This window comes from Triticum urartu, chromosome 3A (genome assembly GCF_056163025.1).
Source record: "Triticum urartu cultivar PI428250 chromosome 3A, HENAU_Tu73, whole genome shotgun sequence".
Lineage (NCBI taxonomy): Eukaryota > Viridiplantae > Streptophyta > Magnoliopsida > Poales > Poaceae > Triticum > Triticum urartu.
The window spans coordinates 76,552,901-76,572,261 of NC_141875.1; the positions used below are offsets into that span (position 1 = coordinate 76,552,901).

A 19,361-nucleotide genomic window follows, 5' to 3' on the forward strand; every position below is an offset into this window, starting at 1 on the left:
TTCTTTGGACCTGATAAGTGTAATATGTGTGACACAAACATATGGCAACTTCAAATGTTTTTTATGACAAGTTAGTGACGTGAGGATAGCAAATTTGTTTTTTTTTTTAGAAATGAGGATAGCAAATTTAGTTGTCAAGCATGACAACTTTTTTTCGGATGGCAGTTTCAGTTTCTTTTTGATTTTTTTTTCGATGGCAACTTTAGTTGTAGTAAAAAAGTCAGGGTCGGAGTACTTCGTGCCTCACATGTGATATTTATCAGTTTGGATTTTTTTTACAGTTTTGCTAAAGCACATTTAGATGTGCCATAAGTATTGCAAATCTAAGTCATATGTCATTGATCTTACATTAAAATTCGTGTGAATATTTTCTTTCTCTTTTTTTTCTTTTTTCTCTTTATGATTGATTCACTTACTTAGATGTGCAATAACTAGAGCACATCTAGATGTACCTTAGACACACTCTTTGTTTTACTTCCCCCTTTCTTTTTCTTTGCAAGGGTGTTACTTCCGCCTTACTTCCGGTATACAATACAAATCCATGCATCTATCCGCATGTCCGGATGAATCTTCAATGAGGAAAGCGCGAGACACCACTGTCATATATCGCCGGCTGGCTACACAATCTTCACCTTCATGATAACATGAATTATTTAATAAGCTTCAAAAAGGTAGCAAGATTACTAGCGGTTGGCGAGCCACAAGATTTACAAGAGTTTTGCAGTGAACCAAACGACAACATATGCAAAAACTGCCAGCGGAGAGAGTTATAACACCTTTCATTTCAAAATAGTAATTACTCGGTGCTAAGAACTAGACATATTGGGTGCTGTTTTTATTCTTCTTAAAACCAGCTAAGAATTGAGTCGAGACTATGGCTACTCAATTGCTGGCTAGAGAGTAGGCTAGCTAGGTGGCGCTTGTCTGATAGACTACCCTGGTCAGGTGCACCGCACGTACACAAAATTAAGAGTTAGTGGGATTCGATCGACCGGCCGGCCGGTGCAATGGACTTGACCGCCAACGCTAATTTGGACCCGAAAAGCTCTTCAGCTGGATTTTGGGTGTACTCCACTGTTGCGGATTTGAGCGCCGTTGTCTCGTTGTCATCACATGTACGTAGTATTATTTTCTTCAATTTCGCGTATCTGAGCCCGATGTTTATACGTACGTAGTATTATTTTCTCGCCAGAGCACCGATGTCTCGTTGTCATTACAACAGTGGAGTACTACACCCAAAATCCAGCTGACGAAGATCGTGATGTACCGGCCGATCGATCGGACGGCGAGGAACGTACATAGATGGATACATATACTTATCCTGTACGATCGTGGATGGCCGTGGCTATGCAATGGCGGCGCTGCGCGCCGGCCTGTGGCAACCGCCGGCGTACTGCAGCCAATTAAACGACGCACGCCGGCCGGGGCCATCCATCGGCGGCCACAACGGTCCAGATGAATGATCCAAAGGCCACATTTAAGTCTCCTCTTGACTAGCCAGGCCGGCCGTTGCTTCTCCGGACTGCCCGGCCGCCCGCCCGCCCGGCCGGTCCACGTCGGGGATAATCCGAAAGCGCACGCGCACGTACGCCCCCATCACGGGCGCCACAGCGATCAAATCGCCATGTGACTAGCTGACGCGACGCGACACCATCGGAACCTTCACCGTACGTACCCGCCGCGTGAAGCATCCATGAAGCTCGCCGGCCGTTCGTGGCTAGTATAAATCGCGGGCCATGCCGCGGGGAATTCCGTCAAAGCAGTTAGCTCAGGCCCACCGCCGCCCACCACTAACGTAGCACGCTAGTACGTAGCTCGTCTGTGCACTGCACTCATGGCAGCTTCGCTGGGACTTACCGGCCATGAGACCAGCTACCCGGCCCACCCGGCGGCCTCCTCCTTGTACAACTTCCAAGCCGGTGATCCCTTCGCGGCAGCGGCGGGCGGTGCCGCGGAGCTGAGCTTCCCGGAGCTCGTGGACGCCGCTCGGCCCTCCGACTACTCGCTGCTTCCGGCGTTCGGCGCCGCTGGAGGCGAGGCGATGAACATGTACGAGCGGAGTGTCGTCTTCCCTATGACGACCTCCTACTACTGCGACGGCGCCGGGATGTTCGACGGCGACGCTTCGGCGAGGGCGAGAGGAGGAGGGATCGGTGCTATGGCGGGGCGGCCGTCGGGGAGGATCGGGTTCCGGACTCGGTCGGAGGTGGAGGTGCTAGACGACGGGTTCCGGTGGAGGAAGTACGGCAAGAAGGCGGTGAAGAGCAGCCCCAACCTGCGCAACTACTACCGGTGCTCCGCCGAGGGGTGCGGGGTGAAGAAGCGGGTCGAGCGCGACCGCGACGACCCGCACTACGTCCTCACCACCTACGACGGCGTCCACAACCACGTCACCCCCGGCAGCACGCCGAGGGCGTCCCCGGCGTACTCGGCGCCGGCGGCACCCGCTTGGACCTGGAGCGAGCTGCATGCGGCGGCGGCGGGGGCTCACTCCTCGGAGTCCTACTGAACTGAGCTACTGATCGATCAGTACGAGTACGTAGCTGTGGTTAGTTTTATGATCGATTACGGTTCAGAAATCTCACGGATGCATGTATACGATTTGTTGCCTTGATGGTGGTGTGCCTGCCGTCACCGAATAATTCGGTCGCTTCCACGGCCATTGTGCACGGTGGAAACGCCGATCGACGGCATGCAGTATCTATCTGTAAAAAGAAAATAAATTGGTGCACGAACAGGTTAACAAACGCACATACGTACGGCAATCATTCATTGGCAAGTTGGTAGGCTCCACATACCACAATACTAATCCGTCCATCCTTTCAGATCCTCTTAAAATAATGTAGTTCTACGAGGTTTTGTACTGTAAACGAGTTGAGTTCGAGTGAGCTGAACTAGCTATGCTCGGCACTAATATTCGAGCGACTTCAAACAAATCGAAGCTCAAGGTCGAGCCATAAAAGTGGCCCAGCTTGTAATGATCCCAAGTTGATTTTAAACTAGTTTCGGCTAAATAACTTTTTTTTACTAATTTTAGATAATTTTTCGAACTAGATAGGACACAACACAACATAGGAAACCAATATAAAATATTATTCCAATCAAAATGATGATAATATAATTTTTTTTCAAGGTAGTTTGTTTTATTCTCTCTCAATTGAAGACTGGTACTACTTAATAGCAAAAGATCGTGGATGAGCTAACAAGAGAGAAAACAAAGGTGCATCTGCTCTCAAACCTTGGCAACAAATAACAGGATAGCTAACACATTGGCCATGTATCATCTTGTTGTGGCCTAAATTTTCTCCAGCTTAATTAAGATTCAATGTTTGCTAGTAGATAAAATGAAGAAAATCATACACAAACACAACATATATGATACACCCTCCGTCCCATATTAGTTGTAGATGAAATGGATATATGTATCTAGATGCATTTCAGTGCTAGATACATCAGTTTAAACAACAACTGATATGGAATGGAACGAGTAATGAATTATCTTATTTCCATATAATATATATATCAACCAAAAACTGAGCGAATCAATGTTGGCTCAATATCAGCTCATTTTTCAATCAAGCTACGTAAAATACTCATGCTTAGCTTATTTCTTTTTAAGTCGGTCTTGAGTCGAGCCGAAAGACATATCAATATCAAGTGGCTCACAGTCTCGATGTTTTCTTAGAAGCCTAGTGGACGGCGAACCGCATATATTATGCCATAGCAAGAACATAGTCTAGAAACAGGCCAAATTTCTTTTCTGATACAAATTTTTTGACTAGTCTTTTGTTTCTTGACCAGAAATTTGACTAACTTTGGGGGCACGAAACTCTGAAAAGATGACCAATTACTACTGGAATTCAAAGAGGGTCCTTAGTTAGCTTCGACCTAGGAATTAGCCGTTCTGTTCCTCCAAACAGATTTTCTACTATCTGTTTAGACTAGAAAGTGAGTAATTTTGGAGGCACAAAACTGTGAACTTCTTTTTGTGGGGTAAAAAAAACTGTGAACTGATGTTTGACAATTACTATACACGTGTGTGCATGTTTTTCGGATGCACGTGTTTGCCCTCGCAGTCCAGGGATTAGGCCATACTTACTGTTTTTATAGAAATCACAATGATTGGATCAGGAGTGCCGGAGTGCGATGAGAATTTTTTTTCCCGCTGCAACACATGGGCCATTTTTCTAGTCAAGATTAAAGGCTGGTCTATATTGAGCCTAGATTTTTTTAGCCACATATTGACCCTAGATATGGGAGTCCCTAGTCAGCGCCTTAAGCGCCCTACTAGCCAACTGACCCACAAGTGCTGCTCCCGTGGGCCGGCCCAAGAACTAGCTCGTTTTCCCTGGCTCGCTCGGTTGACTTGCTTGATCTGTTCCCTGCTGTTCATCCATTGACTAGCTAAACAGTTGACTTTTCCAAAAAAAATCATGAAATTAAAAAAAACATGAATTTTAAAAAGTTCATAAATTCAAGAAGTTTGCGAATCTGAAAAAGTTCATCAATTTTAAAAAGTACATGAATTTGAAAAGGTTCACAAAATTTGAAAATAAGTACATAAATTTCATAGAAGTTCTGAAATTGAAAAAGTTCATGAAAATTTTAAAAAGTTCATCAATTTTTCAAAAAAAATCATCAAATTTTTAAATCAGTTTCACAATTTTTCAAAAAAAGTTCATAAATTTTCAAAAAAAAATCACTGATTTTTAGAAAAAGTTCACAAGTTTGAAAAAAGTTCATCGATTTTGAAAGAAAGGTTCATGAATTTTTTTAAAAAGTTCAACCATTTTGACAAAAAAAATCAGTAATTATGTAAAATTCAGAATTTGGAAAAAAAAGTAAAATTGAAAAGAGTTTGTGGATATGAAAATAGTATGAATTGAAAAAAGTATCACACATTTTTAAAAAGAAATAAAAATAAAAAAGAAAGGAAAAACCATATAAGAACCAACCAGCGAATTGGGAAACCCGGTTTGGGATACGAAGAGAAGAAAGGAGAAAAGAGTTGTAATTATTCACAAGAAGGTTTATTCAGACATAATTATTCACAAGAAGTGAGCTGGACTGGTTGGTTATCGCAGCTTCTATCGCACGAGCAGGTCGCTAGTTCGAATCACTTCTGGCTCACGGTTAACATGAAAAAGAAGGGGGGAATGGGTCAACCCAAGAACCTGATCACCTCGGCCCATTAACTGGCCAAGATATATATGGCCTATTAGTTTATTTTTAGGATTACCTTTGGCCTATTAGTGATCCAGAAGCCCTTTTGTTATGCAGGTTTTTTAGGACAGATAGCGGCCTAAGTTAGTCTAGGGCCACTAGCGGGCCAGGTTTGTACGTGCCTTTTAGCGGTCCAAGTACCGCTAATAAATGGTCCAAGTTTGCCTCCATACACATTAGCAACCTATCATACCAATGGAGATGATGCAATGAATTATCTTAAAGATTGCAATTAATTAGTTTTTTGTAATCTGGAAAATAAATAATTTGTGTTATAGCTATGTATTGCTTACATATATACATCTCATAGTTCATACACACACATCACAGAACATGTATACTAACAGAATCACCATTTAAATTCTGTTTTTTAGAATGGATTGCCCTTGGATTTAGATAGCAGAAGCCACAACGTTTGTTTCATCTCCGCGTGCTTTGTTTTGTCTTTGCGTGCTTCTTTCTGACTTATTTCATCTCTTGTTTGACTTTGGTGAGGAGTGCATTTGATTACTCTATTTTTTTCCTCGAGATGTCGACTACATCTCACAATGCACTTAATGCTCTTCTTTCTGCCAATAGTAGACCCTCAAGAACTTAACACATGGTTACTTCAACTGCCCTTATTGTACTTCGACATCATTTGGGAATGTGGACGTGGCACTACTCGCACAAATTGATCTTTGGGTTGACCGTTGTGCCCTAGTTTGAACTACATCATGAAAAATTTCAGGTAGTGGACATGAGTAGGGAAAATGAAAGTTACAGCAATGACCTAGATAATGATTGGATTATTTTTACATGGTAAATTATGCATGAATTATTTTGCATATTGAAACTATACTCGAAAAACATGAAAATCTATATTTCATGACTTGAACTTGCAGTAACTGAAGACTAATTAAAAATCTATTGAAGATGATAGTCAGTGTACCACGAGTATATACAAATATCTCTTTTTCATCATTGTAAGGAGCATGATATGACAAAAAGGACAACCACTTTGTAGGCAACTTCGCAGCACCAATTATTATATTTTGAGAAAACATTTGATATCTCTTGAAAGGAGCACTTTAACATTGTGTGCCTCATACAAACTAACAAGACTGTCCTACAACAGAATTGTAACACTCTTAAGGAGTCTAATGAAGTGTACATGCATTTCTTTATGATGTCCATGAGTTCTGGAACTCCATTACAACAGGTGGAAAATTATATCTTAACTCACACTTTACTTCCCCATTTGGTAATCAACCCCACCTAGAATGACTGGGGGGTGGGGCCACCGCCCATTGAGGCAACCTGGGGTAAATCATCAAAGCCCTAGTATAGTGTGGAAAATAATCTAATTCCCCAGCAACAAGTAGCACTTTATTAATTGGCCAACTCAGTTTGAGACTGAAAACAAGCAATTGAAGCAAATAGTTCAGCTATGGCTCAGAAAAACAAGCAATTGAACTCGTGTACGCGAAAAATCTTTCGCACCTGGATTACACATCGAGAAAACAAGCATACATGGATGCCTCAAGCACACCATTGGCCTAATGATATTTAACCATGTGGTATCTCTGCCTTTTAATGAAATGACCAATTAAACATCGCGTGCCACATATAATAAACTAGTTGGCCGTTTTCTAATGATCCTAAAAATGAAAATGATAGGGAGTCTATGAAGTGCAAAATCATTCATTAGTGCCACATATAACTCTTGGATCCACAATACAACACGCGTGATTGTTGGCCCGTTGGCCAACTTAGTTAGATCTTGACAAACAAGCATTTGAACCAAACAATTTAGTCAAACAAGCAAGTGAATTGTGTGCAATTGTCTACACTGCAGTACTTGCCGAGAACCGTCGACAAGCATGCCGCCATACACACCACATGTCATAGTAATTTAAATGAAGTGAATTACTGTAGCCCCATGTATAGACTCATTGTAGCTCTTTTTGTTGCAACATTCTTTGAAGATGTCCCTGATATCCCATACAAGTAAATATAGTCCTTGTAGTTCATTGTTCCAACTATACATTTGTCACGGTTAATTTTAATCTCATATAATGGCTCGAATGAATTACTGATATATTGTATACAACAGTACAAGAAGGGTGCATGCTTAATGGGCGTGCTTCACTCTCGGATTTTGCTACTTCCAGGTGGCAACTCCAAGAGAAAAATTAGTTTGCTAGTTCTAGTTGCCAGCTCTATAATAAGTAATAACAACCAATTAATCTGGCAACTTAGGAAGATCTAGAACGCACATAAAGTTATATTCAGAGCAGTGTGACAACTTAAAAGGTACTACATGATATACAAAACAATAGTAGTAGGAATGAAGTAATAGCGATCATTTGATGTTGTAAATTATGACAAAACAAAAGAATTGGGCCTAAATGTTCATTGACTTGTAATTCATCATCAAGTACACATAAGTTGCTCACTGTGACAAGTTTTAATCTACTATTGCTAGTAGAAGAACACGATGCAGAATAAAATTGAATGTAGATATGTCCGAATTCTAAGCTACGTTATTACTCCTAAGAGAATCAATGTAGTCATCACTTGTCGAAGAAGAGTACTTGGTTCTCGCTGGCATGTGGGCATCATGAGTGTCCGTGGGAGCCCGTAGTCATGTAAGTTTTGTCGAGGCTGATGGTGTTGCGGTGGTTGTCGGTGTAGGTGAAGCGGCTCCGTTGCTTATGTTCTGGTATCTATTGACACCCAGGAAGCTAATCTGATCTGCTGTAGTGGAAGACGTCGTCACTTAAACGGATCTAGTGTGGTGGACAATAGGCTCGGTGAACAGAAAAGGGTCAACCCTAATCACACACACCACCTACCAAAATTCATGAAATTACATCAAAACCTAATCCTCTTGTGATGAACGATGATGCCAATTGGACATACATTCCATGACCATTCGCCCCAGATAGTGTGTCCCATCTCATCGCGTCGGCTGCGACAAAACATGGGTGCCACCATGGAGTCGTAATCCTACCCGCCGATGCACTTCGTTCCGGTTTCGAATGTATTAATTGCCTTCTCATGCCTACAATTTGTATCATGTTTTAGGGTTTTTCTTGGCATTGTAGATGTAGCAGTTTACTGCGATCGTTTGCCCGTTTTTCTTTGATTTCACCAAGATCCCCGGAATCACGAGATTGGGAACATTCATTAGAGAACGCTCATTTGTGGTAGAAAATATGTGATTGGATGCCATAAAACCTTCCATACGATGAGAAGATGTGTCAGGAAACTGCATTCGGCTCTCCAGAAGAGAGGATGATGTGTGGTACGAGCACAACCACTCGTAGCAGCGGTCGTACCGCACGGCGCCGTCTCCCTTGGGTCGACTACTTCCATCCCATGCAATCGAATCTGACAAACAGAGAGATTCCACCATACGAAGCAATATCAGAACCTCACCACCGGAGGGGGAATCGACATAAGGGTCTTTACCTCACCATTGCTTCAATTACACAGACCACGACGTCGATCTCCATCGTCATCATCCATGCCATCGACAACAACTCTTCCATCCGTTTCATTGTAATCCTAAACCAATTGTGGATTCACAAGTGTCTCACTTTAATCATTCCTACGCTATTGATAAGAACACCTCGATGATGTCTTGTGCCTCTATGTCTGAGTAGATCCCTATTTCTCAGTGAGATCGAGGAACCCTGATATTTTTATGAACTGAATGTCAACAAAACACCAAGTCCGGCACACCATAACGCCACAAACTTTGTGCTTCATCGCGTATGGAACCCTAAGAACAAGTTGGTATACGAGAGCATAAACAAGTTTAATCCCCTAAATCACATGCCTCGCTATGTGCATATACAGCTGGGACGATCTGATCGCTTTCTTTCTCACAGTACATATACAGTTGACTCATCCATGCGATATATGTGCAATTAATTGTACATCAACTAATCCCTAGACTAGATCGATGACCATGTGTCGATCTCCCAAGCCAATTCATACACCAAAACGAAGTAAATTTAACTGCGTGAACAAAAAGATCTACACGGCGCGAGTCGATCGATCACTTGTGCGCCGCCGCCCCGGCGCCGCGCCCCATGTAGGACGTGATCGCCGCCGCCAGCACCGACTGGAAGCTCGGGTCCGACGTGATCGCCTTCGCGATCGTGTCCGTCACCGCCGGCGCGGCCGCGGGCGCGCCATGGACGACGCCGCCGCTGGACGTTCTCTGCAGGTACGAGGACGAATGGGCGGCGCCGTACAGCTGCTCCGCCCTCGTCGTCGCCATGCCCAGGCCGAAATGCTGCCCCATCGCCGGCAAGGAGCTCTTGCCGTAGAACGGAAGGCCCCCGGCGTACGGCGCCAGGTAGCCGCTGCTCCACGCCGCCGGCAGCGCCTTGGACTCGTACCCTGCCGCGTAGGGAGACTGGTACTGCTGCTGCATGAGCGAGTGCGGGGCGGTGAGGTCGAGCGTGACGGTGGGGCAGGACGCGATGGTGGAGATGGTGGTCGGGCCCAGGAGCCCCGCGGACGCGAAAGGGAGGTGGTGCCCGTGGGACGAGGACGAGGAGGAGCCGGCGAGCAGCATGGACGCCGCGGCGGAGGTGGTGGACGCCATGGCCGCGGCGGCCGGCGGCAGCGGGTGGCTGTGCGTGCCCTCGTACGTCGTGATCAGGATGGACATGTCATCGGCGCATCTCTGCACCTGCTTCCGCACCGGGCAGGACGGCGCCACGGTGCACCGGTAGTAGGCGCGCGGGCACGGGTTCCCCTTGGAGATCTTCTGCCCGTACTTCCGCCATTGGCACCCATCGTTCATCTGCTCATCATCAACACACAAACTTGGTTAGCTCATCATGATTTTGAATTCAAAAGTATTTTCATCATGAAAACACGTACAGAATCTTGTACGTATGTATGTTGTACTAAGCGCGAACGTACCGTGGGGGTGTCGCATTTGACACGGACGGAAACCCTAGCCTTCTTGGCCTGCTGCTGGAGCACCTCGTCGTCGGCTCCGTCAACCCCGGCGCCGGGGCTCTTGCGCGCTTTGGTCTCCGGCGGGCACGCGGCGGCCGGCAGCTGGTGACCGGGCGCGGCGTCGTCGTCCGCGCTGCTGTCGGAGCTGAGGTTCATAAGAGGCGTAGCCGACGGGCGGGCGGCCTGCCTGTCGTCGCCGTCCGTGGAGCGGCGGCTGCTCAGCCCGAGCGACAGCTGATCGTCGGGGTCGGTCTCGGTGCCGGACGACGACGAGGACAGCGACCTCTGGTGGGCGCCCTTGGGACGGGCGTAACCGCCGCTGCCGAGGCACAGAGAGACGAGATCGTCGGCGGTAGGCGCCGGCGCGGGAGCGGCAGGGAGCTTGTCGGCGGCCGGTGGTTGGTGCTTGACCTTGACGGCGTCCTGGAAGTGCGTCTGGAGCGACTGGTAGTCCCTGACGATGTGGGAGAGCAGCGTCTTGAGGCGCTCGTTCTCCTCCCTCACCTCGCCCATCTCCGCCTTGGTCGCCTCCAGCTTGTCGTCCTGGACATGATAACCAAGAAAAATCATTAGATGATGCGAACTATATACGTATCATACTAGTGATTCTTCGTAAATAAACACGATATTTAATTTGGTGTGCAATTCATTCTCAACTTGCTGGTGGTGATTCTTACATACTAATTAAACAGCTCTCAATTTGACTTTCAGATCATAGTTCGTACTGTAGTTCGTACCTTGCTGGTGGTGATCGGATTTCTTTGCGTGGACGGGAAACTCTCAAGGACCATCGGAAGGGCGCTTGCGATCTGCAGACCAAACAATTAAAGCTAATTCAGTTTCAGCTCGATCTCAAGAACGAACATGTAGCTATAGGGTACACGCTCATCGATCAGCAACTCAATTATTCATGGTGATGCACAGCACCGCCGAGTTAACATGCATCTACTCTAGTAGACAACTCAAGGGAAGGAGCAGATTATGCGTGTACATACATCCATGGTCTCCGGCTTGTTCTCCTCTTTCACCGGCGTCGGCCTCTCGACGGCAACGTCCATGGACGGATCAGTCACGAGATGGCAAAGGAGAGAGGGAGCTTTGTTTGCTTTGGATGAGCAAGAGACGGCTTGTGGTTGCAGTAGCCCCGCGCCCTCCTTATAAAGAAGGATCGGAATCGGAGCGACGACGACGACTAGGACGTCTAAGCCTACACTTTCTGACTCGCCGGGGATTAAACTAATGGATAACCAGCAGCTGCTGCGTGCCCCGCGTACCAAATCTCAAATCCCAGTGCCTGGCTCCTTATTCCTTAACCTACCATCACGGCGGCTCGGTTGCTGGTTCCCGTCCAGACCACCGATCGAGCGAGCAAACGAGCTTATAAACAATGTCAACGCGTGTACCCGGCTAACCAGCCTCCCTCATGGGCAGCAGGCAAGCAGGCAGGCAGGTCTACCAAGCTAGCTAGCGAGTGAGGTCAGCAGGCTGCCTTGGCTTCCCCGCTCCCCAATATAATACCGCCCTCGCGGCCGGTGGTCACCACCGGTGGCCGTCGTCAGCGTCGTCGCCGCCCACAACGTGTCCTGCAAGTCGCCGCCCCCCGCCGCGTTGGTTCCACGAGCGAGCGAGCTCCCCTCCGAATGCGGATCGCACGCACGTACGTGCGACCTTCATTGTCCAATCATCCTTCCCTTTCGCTCTGAGAGAGAGGCTTTGACTTAGCTAGATGTGTTCTTGGTTAGCGTATGTACGCACGCAGCATGAGCGTGCAGCCAGCGTTGAACTCGTTCTGGGGCCGTTTTACGTGTTGACTTTCGTACGGCTAACCCGGAGAAGCAAGCAACTGGCCATCGGTCGGTCGGTCCAATTTGAGTCTGAACTGTTCGCCTCTCCACGTAAAAATATATACTAGCATAAAATGATGCGAAAATTCTGATATAAACGCCTTGCTCGACGTGAGTGACGCACGCACGTAGTATTGATTCAGGATTTACGTGCATGCAGCAGGTCAAACGTAGTAACCGCGAGAACTCGGGCCGGTCATTGAACTCGGCCGTGAAAAGTAAAAACGTGGAACAACAAGGCGACAGTACAAGTGCAACCCGGTCAGCACATTTACCTGTTCCGTCCCAATCTGTTGTGATGGTAGTAGTACTGTAGTACGTAACCGTACTTGAAGTCGGCTTTGATTCGTTGGTTGCGTATGAGCAGTACATGGTACTAGGGGCTTGTGCGGAGTACTGTAGAGTCGCCGGCGCACATGCACAGTAGTAGTACTCGACCGATCCCAATTTATGCGACGCGACGCGACGCGAGGTCATATCACATGTGCGGGATCATAAAGAAAATGGCGTGCGTACGGCGTGTGACCGGATGCGATGGCGATCCGTTCTCTGCCAAGTCCAAGAAGTCTTCGTCTGCTAAGATTAAGTACTACTCCAGTTGTAGATGTGAGGATACGGTGGATCGGTCGCTCGACCTCCGGTGCCTGCGATGGAGACGTTCTCCACGCCGCGATCCGATCAGAGGCAAGTCGTCTAAGCCAGGCCTCGTGAATGCGATGTGGCCTCCCATCGGATCGGCCATGCAACGGATCAAATTGGATTTTTTTTTTGACACGTTACAGATGCAAATGCTTATAGATACGCATGTACACTCATTCCTATGAGCATACTCACGCACATCATATCTCTATGAGATTTCCGAGAAACTGAGTCGGCACATCATGTTAGGATTAACGAAGTCACCACATGCGCGTCCGTGGTCGACGGAAACGTCTTCCTTCACTGAGCGAACATCATTGAAAAGGGTAAAAAAATTTCAAAAATGCAAACAGCAATGTCAAATTTAGGACTTGGACTCTGATAAACTGGTTCCATCACAAATTTTTTTGGAACCGGGTTCCATCACAAATTAAAAACCATAGCCATCTGAGATAGGCTCAGTTTGCCGCTGGATTAGATTACTCTGCTACCGTTGGCCAACTTGTTGAGGTCCGAGCGGGGCCCCGTTGAAACTAAGCCATGATTGCCACCGCTGCATGCATGCTTTGGTAGTTGGTTTGCGACCGATCCTGCGTGAGCAGGGCACGATCGTTAGGCTAAGAAAGAAATCGGCCTCAAGTAGCTTGCTCGTGCGTCTGTGTTCCTACGAGTTTCAGTTCCAACACGGTACTCGGCATCACGAAGACGCGGTGGGGACAAGGACACCGGCGGCATATGCATCGACGGAAATGAGGAGCGTGTATCACGTGTGCCGCCGTGCAGCTAGCTACTCGTACGGTGCGGCTGGCATGAAAAGGTCACAATAATTCTCGCTACAAAGCAGCACACGGCATGGAACGAAATTCCCAGTTCCGGATTCCATACACACCATATAGGAACAAGAAGGCAAATTCCACGGTGAATAAAAAGAACCCTCATACATGATCGGCGAGGTTAAGAAAAAGGCCCCCTTTACCTGAATTATCAATTGTTTACGCTCGTCTTGACACCCCACCGACGATCGAGCGAACAAAGGTAAGGTTGTGGCGTGTCAAATTGTTTGTTTTTTTTCGAAAAGGAAGGATCGCCCCAGCCTCTGCATCGGAACGATGCATACGGTCAATATTATTAATAAACAAAAGGTCCAACAAAAGTCTCCAAATCTCAAACAAAAAATACAAAAAAAAAGGCTCACGAAGAGCTAAGCAGTAAAAGAAAGGCCACAACCGGCTGGCAAAAGGTAGGAGCGCTACATGCCTATCCTATTACATGACCATCATCTAAACCGGTTGAAAATATCTCATGCTACCATCTCTCATCGGGTAGACCCAGTAACCAAACGCTCCCTGGCTTCCATCGAAGTGAGTAGCGACCACATTGGGTGTCAACTTGTTTGTGCGGTCTGTTTATGATATTTTGAACAATATTTTTAACATTTTACGGTATTTTTAAACTGTATTGGTATTCAATAATGTGTGCCATATTTGATGCATACTAGAGAGCCACATGCACAAATCTAGGCACCATGCCGTTCTGATGAGTGGGGCCCGCTTACCCGGATTGCCTAAATAGCTAAAATTGGGTTAAAATGGGATTCTGGTTGTTAGCTGTGGTCCAAATAATCATAAAAGTTAAAATGTTGATCAATGTGTTATTATGTCATAGACGCTCTTTTTATTTAGAAAGAACGATTTTGACCAGCTTTAAATAATGAAGCCCTCAATAACCAACAGTGCAACACAACACTCAACACATGAACAACAGGATACAAAGGATCTGACAAAGCAGCAACAAAACAACATATTACCAAGCAAACACCAAGTGAAATATGGAGCACAGCTTGTAGTCATGGGAGCAGAAATTTTACAATTCGTAAACTCTTCAGTTGAAGGGTTGTTTTTATTTTTAGGCTAGCTGAATGGCTTGATTAAGATTTTATCATATTATTACTCGAAAGTAAATCAAGGATTTCAGGATCCTTCCTTTATGGAATAAAATATTGGATCCTCGAGTGGTCTCTTTTCTTGTTGCTTCATACGAGCAAATCGAATCAAGAACAAGAAAATTGGAAGAATATGTATTTGTATTTCTATTCACTACCATTACGCATCTTCTCGACTTCCATTACTTTATTTTCTTCTTGAATGCAATAGCTCTGATCCATGATCAAAGAACCGAAAACAAAAGGAAGAGTCTGTCTCAAGAGGGAGTCTAGTCGCCAAGGGAAGACATGTCATCGCCATCAGTTGAGTGCCACGCAAAACAGTGCCTCACTAAAAGGACCCACCTGCCACTCGCCCCGGATTGGAGGGTGCCGCACAGTTGGCCGATGACTATGTTCATCCTAGAGCTTGGAAGGAAATTGATGTCGGGACCCCAAGGGAGACCTCTGAGCACAACCACCATACTGAACCTAGCGAGCTCACCTTGGGAACACCACCGTCAAGGCCACGAAACCATCAATGCAAGGATAAGAAGCTACTGGGTGGGTCGACGAGAGAGAGAGAGGGAGGGAGGGAGGGAGGGAGAGAGAGAGAGAGAGAGAGAGAGAGAGAGAGAATGCAGCGGGGAGGGGGGCAGGGGCAAATGATGAGGATGCGATACCTAATCCATAGGAAAATATGACCATTTGTCCAAGCGAGTAGTGCGGCAAAAAGGTGTCGAGATAAGATTGACCTGTGAAGGGCCATTTGAATTGTAAAGTGTTATTCAAAGTGAAAGTTTGGACATAAAATGTGGTTCAAAGAGTCACAGAAAATTAAAATTTGTTCCGTCTATGACTACATCACAAATACACGATACAAACTTCAAATATAGCCCCTTCCTATATTCCTTGAGGACGTGCAACATCTTCAAAACACGACAAAAATAGTAGTGGATTTTTCTTTCTCTCCGCAAAATATATAGATATACACCATGACTATATACACACCGGGGATGCCTTCCCTTGACTATACCCAGGGATTTTAGTCAGATTAGGAACCACCGAAGACACATGCGCAGAGGTGCGTCATGTATGAAAGAAACAGCACCGTTTCTAACGATAACAGGTTTAAATATACAGGAGCAGAAGAAATGGTGGCCAATAAGATAAGCACATGGCGGTTGGGGTCGACAGGCGCAGCAGCTCAAGCAAATTAGTCAACTGAAGCATCAGGGGAGGCGTCCTTCCTACCTAATTCCTATATGCTTTTTAATCCTTTCCCAAATGAATACAGCTAAGATACAAAGAAAACCGATGAGGTTCCTCGCTGGACGACGCATCCGATCATGTGATCAGCGGCCAAGCCGTTTCAACGATCTGGTCAAAACTTTGGACCCTAGGGCTTGGATCATGCGTGATTGATATTTCCAGCACATTTTTCGTAAGGAAAGACCCATGGCATGACTCCTTTGGCACATTATATTTAAGCAAATTTATATCAAATTGGAAGAAAACAAGGGGGTTCTGGCTCTTGCTTCCTCTAGGTGTTTGATGCTTGGAAGGCAATGCTATCTACTGCATCATCGTCATCATCCTCTTTTTCGCCGGTCTCTGAAAAATTTCCACCCACCCTTATTGTTTTTTGTGGCGTTGCGATTGGGAAATCAAACTCGCGTTACCGACGATTGATTCTCGGTAGCTGTCAAATGCTGCTGGTGCTAGCATTTTTCGTGGGTTACTGGGTCATGCATGAGATGAGAATTTGCAAAGTCAGAAGGGGAGATGATCTATCTTTTGCAAGTCAGAGGTCTGGCACATGGACCGGATCAAGGGCGCGGCCTATGGGAGCGGTTCTAGTGTAGTTTGGACACAAAAGGAATAGTATCTGTTGGGATCTTCTTGCAGTCTGTGCATCAGAATACTCGAGGTCAACAATTTGTCAGAAGTTATCGAAATGTCAGATCATGGATCTGTCTTAGCAAAGACTAGAGTTGAGGAGGACTAATAATGGTACAGCGAGAAGTCAATTGTCACAGCTCATACATCCCAATAAGACTTGATTGTCAGATTTAGAACATTGATTAATGGCGATTTTTCCCGGAATAACTACGTTTACTTGACCAAGATCAAGACTTGAACAACAATTGTTGTTGGAATTCATGTGGAAAGGAAACCTTCAAAAGAGTAGAACTTGTAAATGGCATCAATATATATTATATAAAGTGTTGGTACATATTCCTCTTTCTGCATAGAAACTTAAGAGTTTGGGTATTATTTTAAATTTCAAACGGCTAAAAGAGGTGATTATGATGGGCAATGTTGTCAATGTGTAAATCTTCAGACCCATGTGTTTTTGGCATATGCCATACCACAACTGAGTCCTAGCACTAATCGACATGGTTTGTTGTTATCGGTAACGAAACCAGTCAAGGCCAGTCGGTCATCAATCTTAGTTGTTCTCTGGTAAAATAACTGCAACAGCTGTATAACATTTCCACTTAACAAAATGCAAACGTCGAGATCAAAATCTGAACAGCTGAGCATCAGTGCATCACATTGTTGATTTCTGGAGTGTAATGACAGCACATTATGATCTCCATTTGGGAAACAGCAAGAAACCAGCATAGTCAAGCTTGGATCAATTTGTTTAGCTAATCACCTAACCTAAACAAGTAACATAACAACACTTGGCTTTTCATCTCTAGACTGAAATGGCTGGTATGGTAAAGACAAACATGTAGATTACCTGCTAATACTAGTTCATTTAAATACAACGGTGTGTCGTGGCACATATCATAGAGTGGTCTGGGCAAGTAATTAACTGAGTTGTTAGCAAATTGGTTAAGATGTGATGCTGATAGTAGCTTACTTGCTAATGTTCATTATACAGCATATGAAAGCAGACAATTGTTTGACCTAGCTGTTGATCAATCAAAACGAAGTAAACCTAAACGGGGGACTGCGTGACCCTCACTATTCTTCTGTCAAAGGGTTCAGACAAATAATGCAGCACAATGACTCACAACGAAGATGAAATGTTAACCTCTGTTGACTTTTCTGGATCGGTGCCAGGATTTTCTTGAGGAAAGATCCAGAAGAGCATAATCAACTAGTAAAATTTTGTGAAGATAACATGTAGTGTATGTTAAATGTTAGGTAAAGCATAGAGATGACAGCAGACACATGTTAACATGATGTGTCTGCTCATAATTCTGACTTCTGAATTACTGACCTGAGTTCCTATGCGCTAAATTATATCAAAGTTTGCCGAATTCATCCCGGCATGCCAATTCACATAGATTATTCTGTTATGGCACTGACAACACCCCAATATTTTGGTCTTCTGGCCACGATACGTCGGTGGTTAACTCGATAGGCCTGGTTTAATGCACAAGTAATCATCATTAGCGAGAAAGGCGGAAATGAGCTAAAAGATAAGGCTGTATTAGGTGGTTTCCAGGAAATGGCCCGGTTCAACTTGTCTCTGCAGCACACAAGGATGAGTCCTTTTCACACTTACTTGACACTGACTTCCTAAAGCTTAAGGGGCAGTGACAAAAAGGCATATTCGCAGTGCTCAACTAAAATATTCGAAGTAACTTTCTGTCCCCATGTTGAGCTTCAGGCTGAGCTCAGCCTCCATTCTCAAAAGAGTACCCTCCAAGCAGATACTGCCATTCTATGCACTATTAGCACGAACAAGGAGCAGATACTAAAGCAAAACCATTCTCTAGTGAAATACTGGTAGGAGGCTGCAATTCTCACAATTATTCCTTTTACTTTTACAAGAAAATATATGGAAAAAGTCTTACAGAAAAAAAAACTGATCTGAGACATGCAATATTTCCTGGTAAACGAAGAGGTCGAACAGAGTTCTGCTTTATTCAAGTTAATATGCAAAGCCAAAAAATAGAGATCACTAAACCATGGGAAAGATGGTTTCTTCTCAAGTCTACATGGAAAGCATGAGAAAAATGACAGCTTGTCCACATCTAAGATGATACTTCTTCTTAACAGCCTAGGAAAGTCTCATAGGAAGTAAACCCAAGACATTCTTATGCCAATCAACTTCGAGATTGCACGTTGTACCAGCGCAACTGGTTCAACTGCATAACTAATTAGATTTGTCACATATAAATGATGACAAAGATAAGAAGATTACTAGTTCAAATGTCAACTGCCTACAGTAGGCGCGAGAAAAAGCAAAGACAATTTGGTCACACCAACGATTTTTTCCATGGAGAAGATAGATGATTATAATCATAATAGAGACTCACCTCTGTCCTTAGCAATAGAGCCGCCGGATTTGTAGCGTGTAAACACCTTGCATTGGCAACTTGGACTGTGACATTGCTGACTTCAACATACTGCAGGTTAAACTTAGTTCTCCCTTATCTCCAGTGACCATGTTTGACATTGTAGCTGAATATAATACAGCAGTAACTGTGCTGGAATTCAGATAGTATTCACACTGAAGCATGGCTTCAGCCTAGGTTACCTTCATGTATAAGAACAAACAATCGAGCCAGAAATCAGTACTGGAGCACCATTTTTTTATGGAATTGGATACGAAAAGCCAGACCATTCTCTGAAGGTTACAGGCCAAAGCCCTCGTGTTAGACTCGGACCAAGTTAAAAGTCTTCTGCCTATTTTCTGTCCAATATGGTAAAATGGCGATCTCCAGGTTACCCCATAATTTGACCATTGTACTATTCAATTTACAAATTTGATGTGATTAACGCCGCATAATTTGACTAATAAACTA

At 45.0% G+C, this 19,361-nt stretch overlaps 2 protein-coding genes across 2 annotated transcripts; one reads left to right on the top strand and one right to left on the bottom strand.

Annotated features, from left to right (window-relative positions):
• The first annotated feature begins 1,713 nt into the window (after positions 1-1,713).
• LOC125548004 (uncharacterized) lies at positions 1,714-2,768 on the top strand. The gene has a single exon (XM_048711719.2). It carries the CDS (start codon positions 1,835-1,837, stop codon positions 2,507-2,509), a length of 675 nt encoding a protein of 224 aa, XP_048567676.1. The 5' UTR covers positions 1,714-1,834; the 3' UTR covers positions 2,510-2,768.
• A 6,241-nt stretch (positions 2,769-9,009) lies between these two features.
• LOC125542942 (putative WRKY transcription factor 72) lies at positions 9,010-11,472 on the bottom strand. The gene is made up of 4 exons (XM_048706171.2): positions 11,184-11,472; positions 10,926-10,997; positions 10,150-10,731; positions 9,010-10,027 (listed from the first exon to the last, which is right to left on the bottom strand). Exons 1-4 carry the CDS (start codon positions 11,244-11,246, stop codon positions 9,272-9,274), a joined length of 1,473 nt encoding a protein of 490 aa, XP_048562128.2. The 5' UTR covers positions 11,247-11,472; the 3' UTR covers positions 9,010-9,271.
• Between the last annotated feature and the right edge of the window lie 7,889 nt (positions 11,473-19,361).

What these genes read in the sequence shown, in the direction of transcription:
- LOC125548004 (XM_048711719.2), top strand. Translation starts at nt 1,835, where the DNA reads ATGGCAGCTTCGCTGGGACTTACCGGCCATGAGACCAGCTACCCGGCC.
- LOC125542942 (XM_048706171.2), bottom strand. Translation starts at nt 11,246, where the DNA reads ATGGACGTTGCCGTCGAGAGGCCGACGCCGGTGAAAGAGGAGAACAAG. An exon ending in ACAAGCCGGAGACCATGGAT is followed by an intron (nt 10,998 to 11,183) that starts GTATGTACACGC and finishes TTTGGTCTGCAG; the next exon opens with ATCGCAAGCGCCCTTCCGAT. An exon ending in ATCCGATCACCACCAGCAAG is followed by an intron (nt 10,732 to 10,925) that starts GTACGAACTACA and finishes TATCATGTCCAG; the next exon opens with GACGACAAGCTGGAGGCGAC.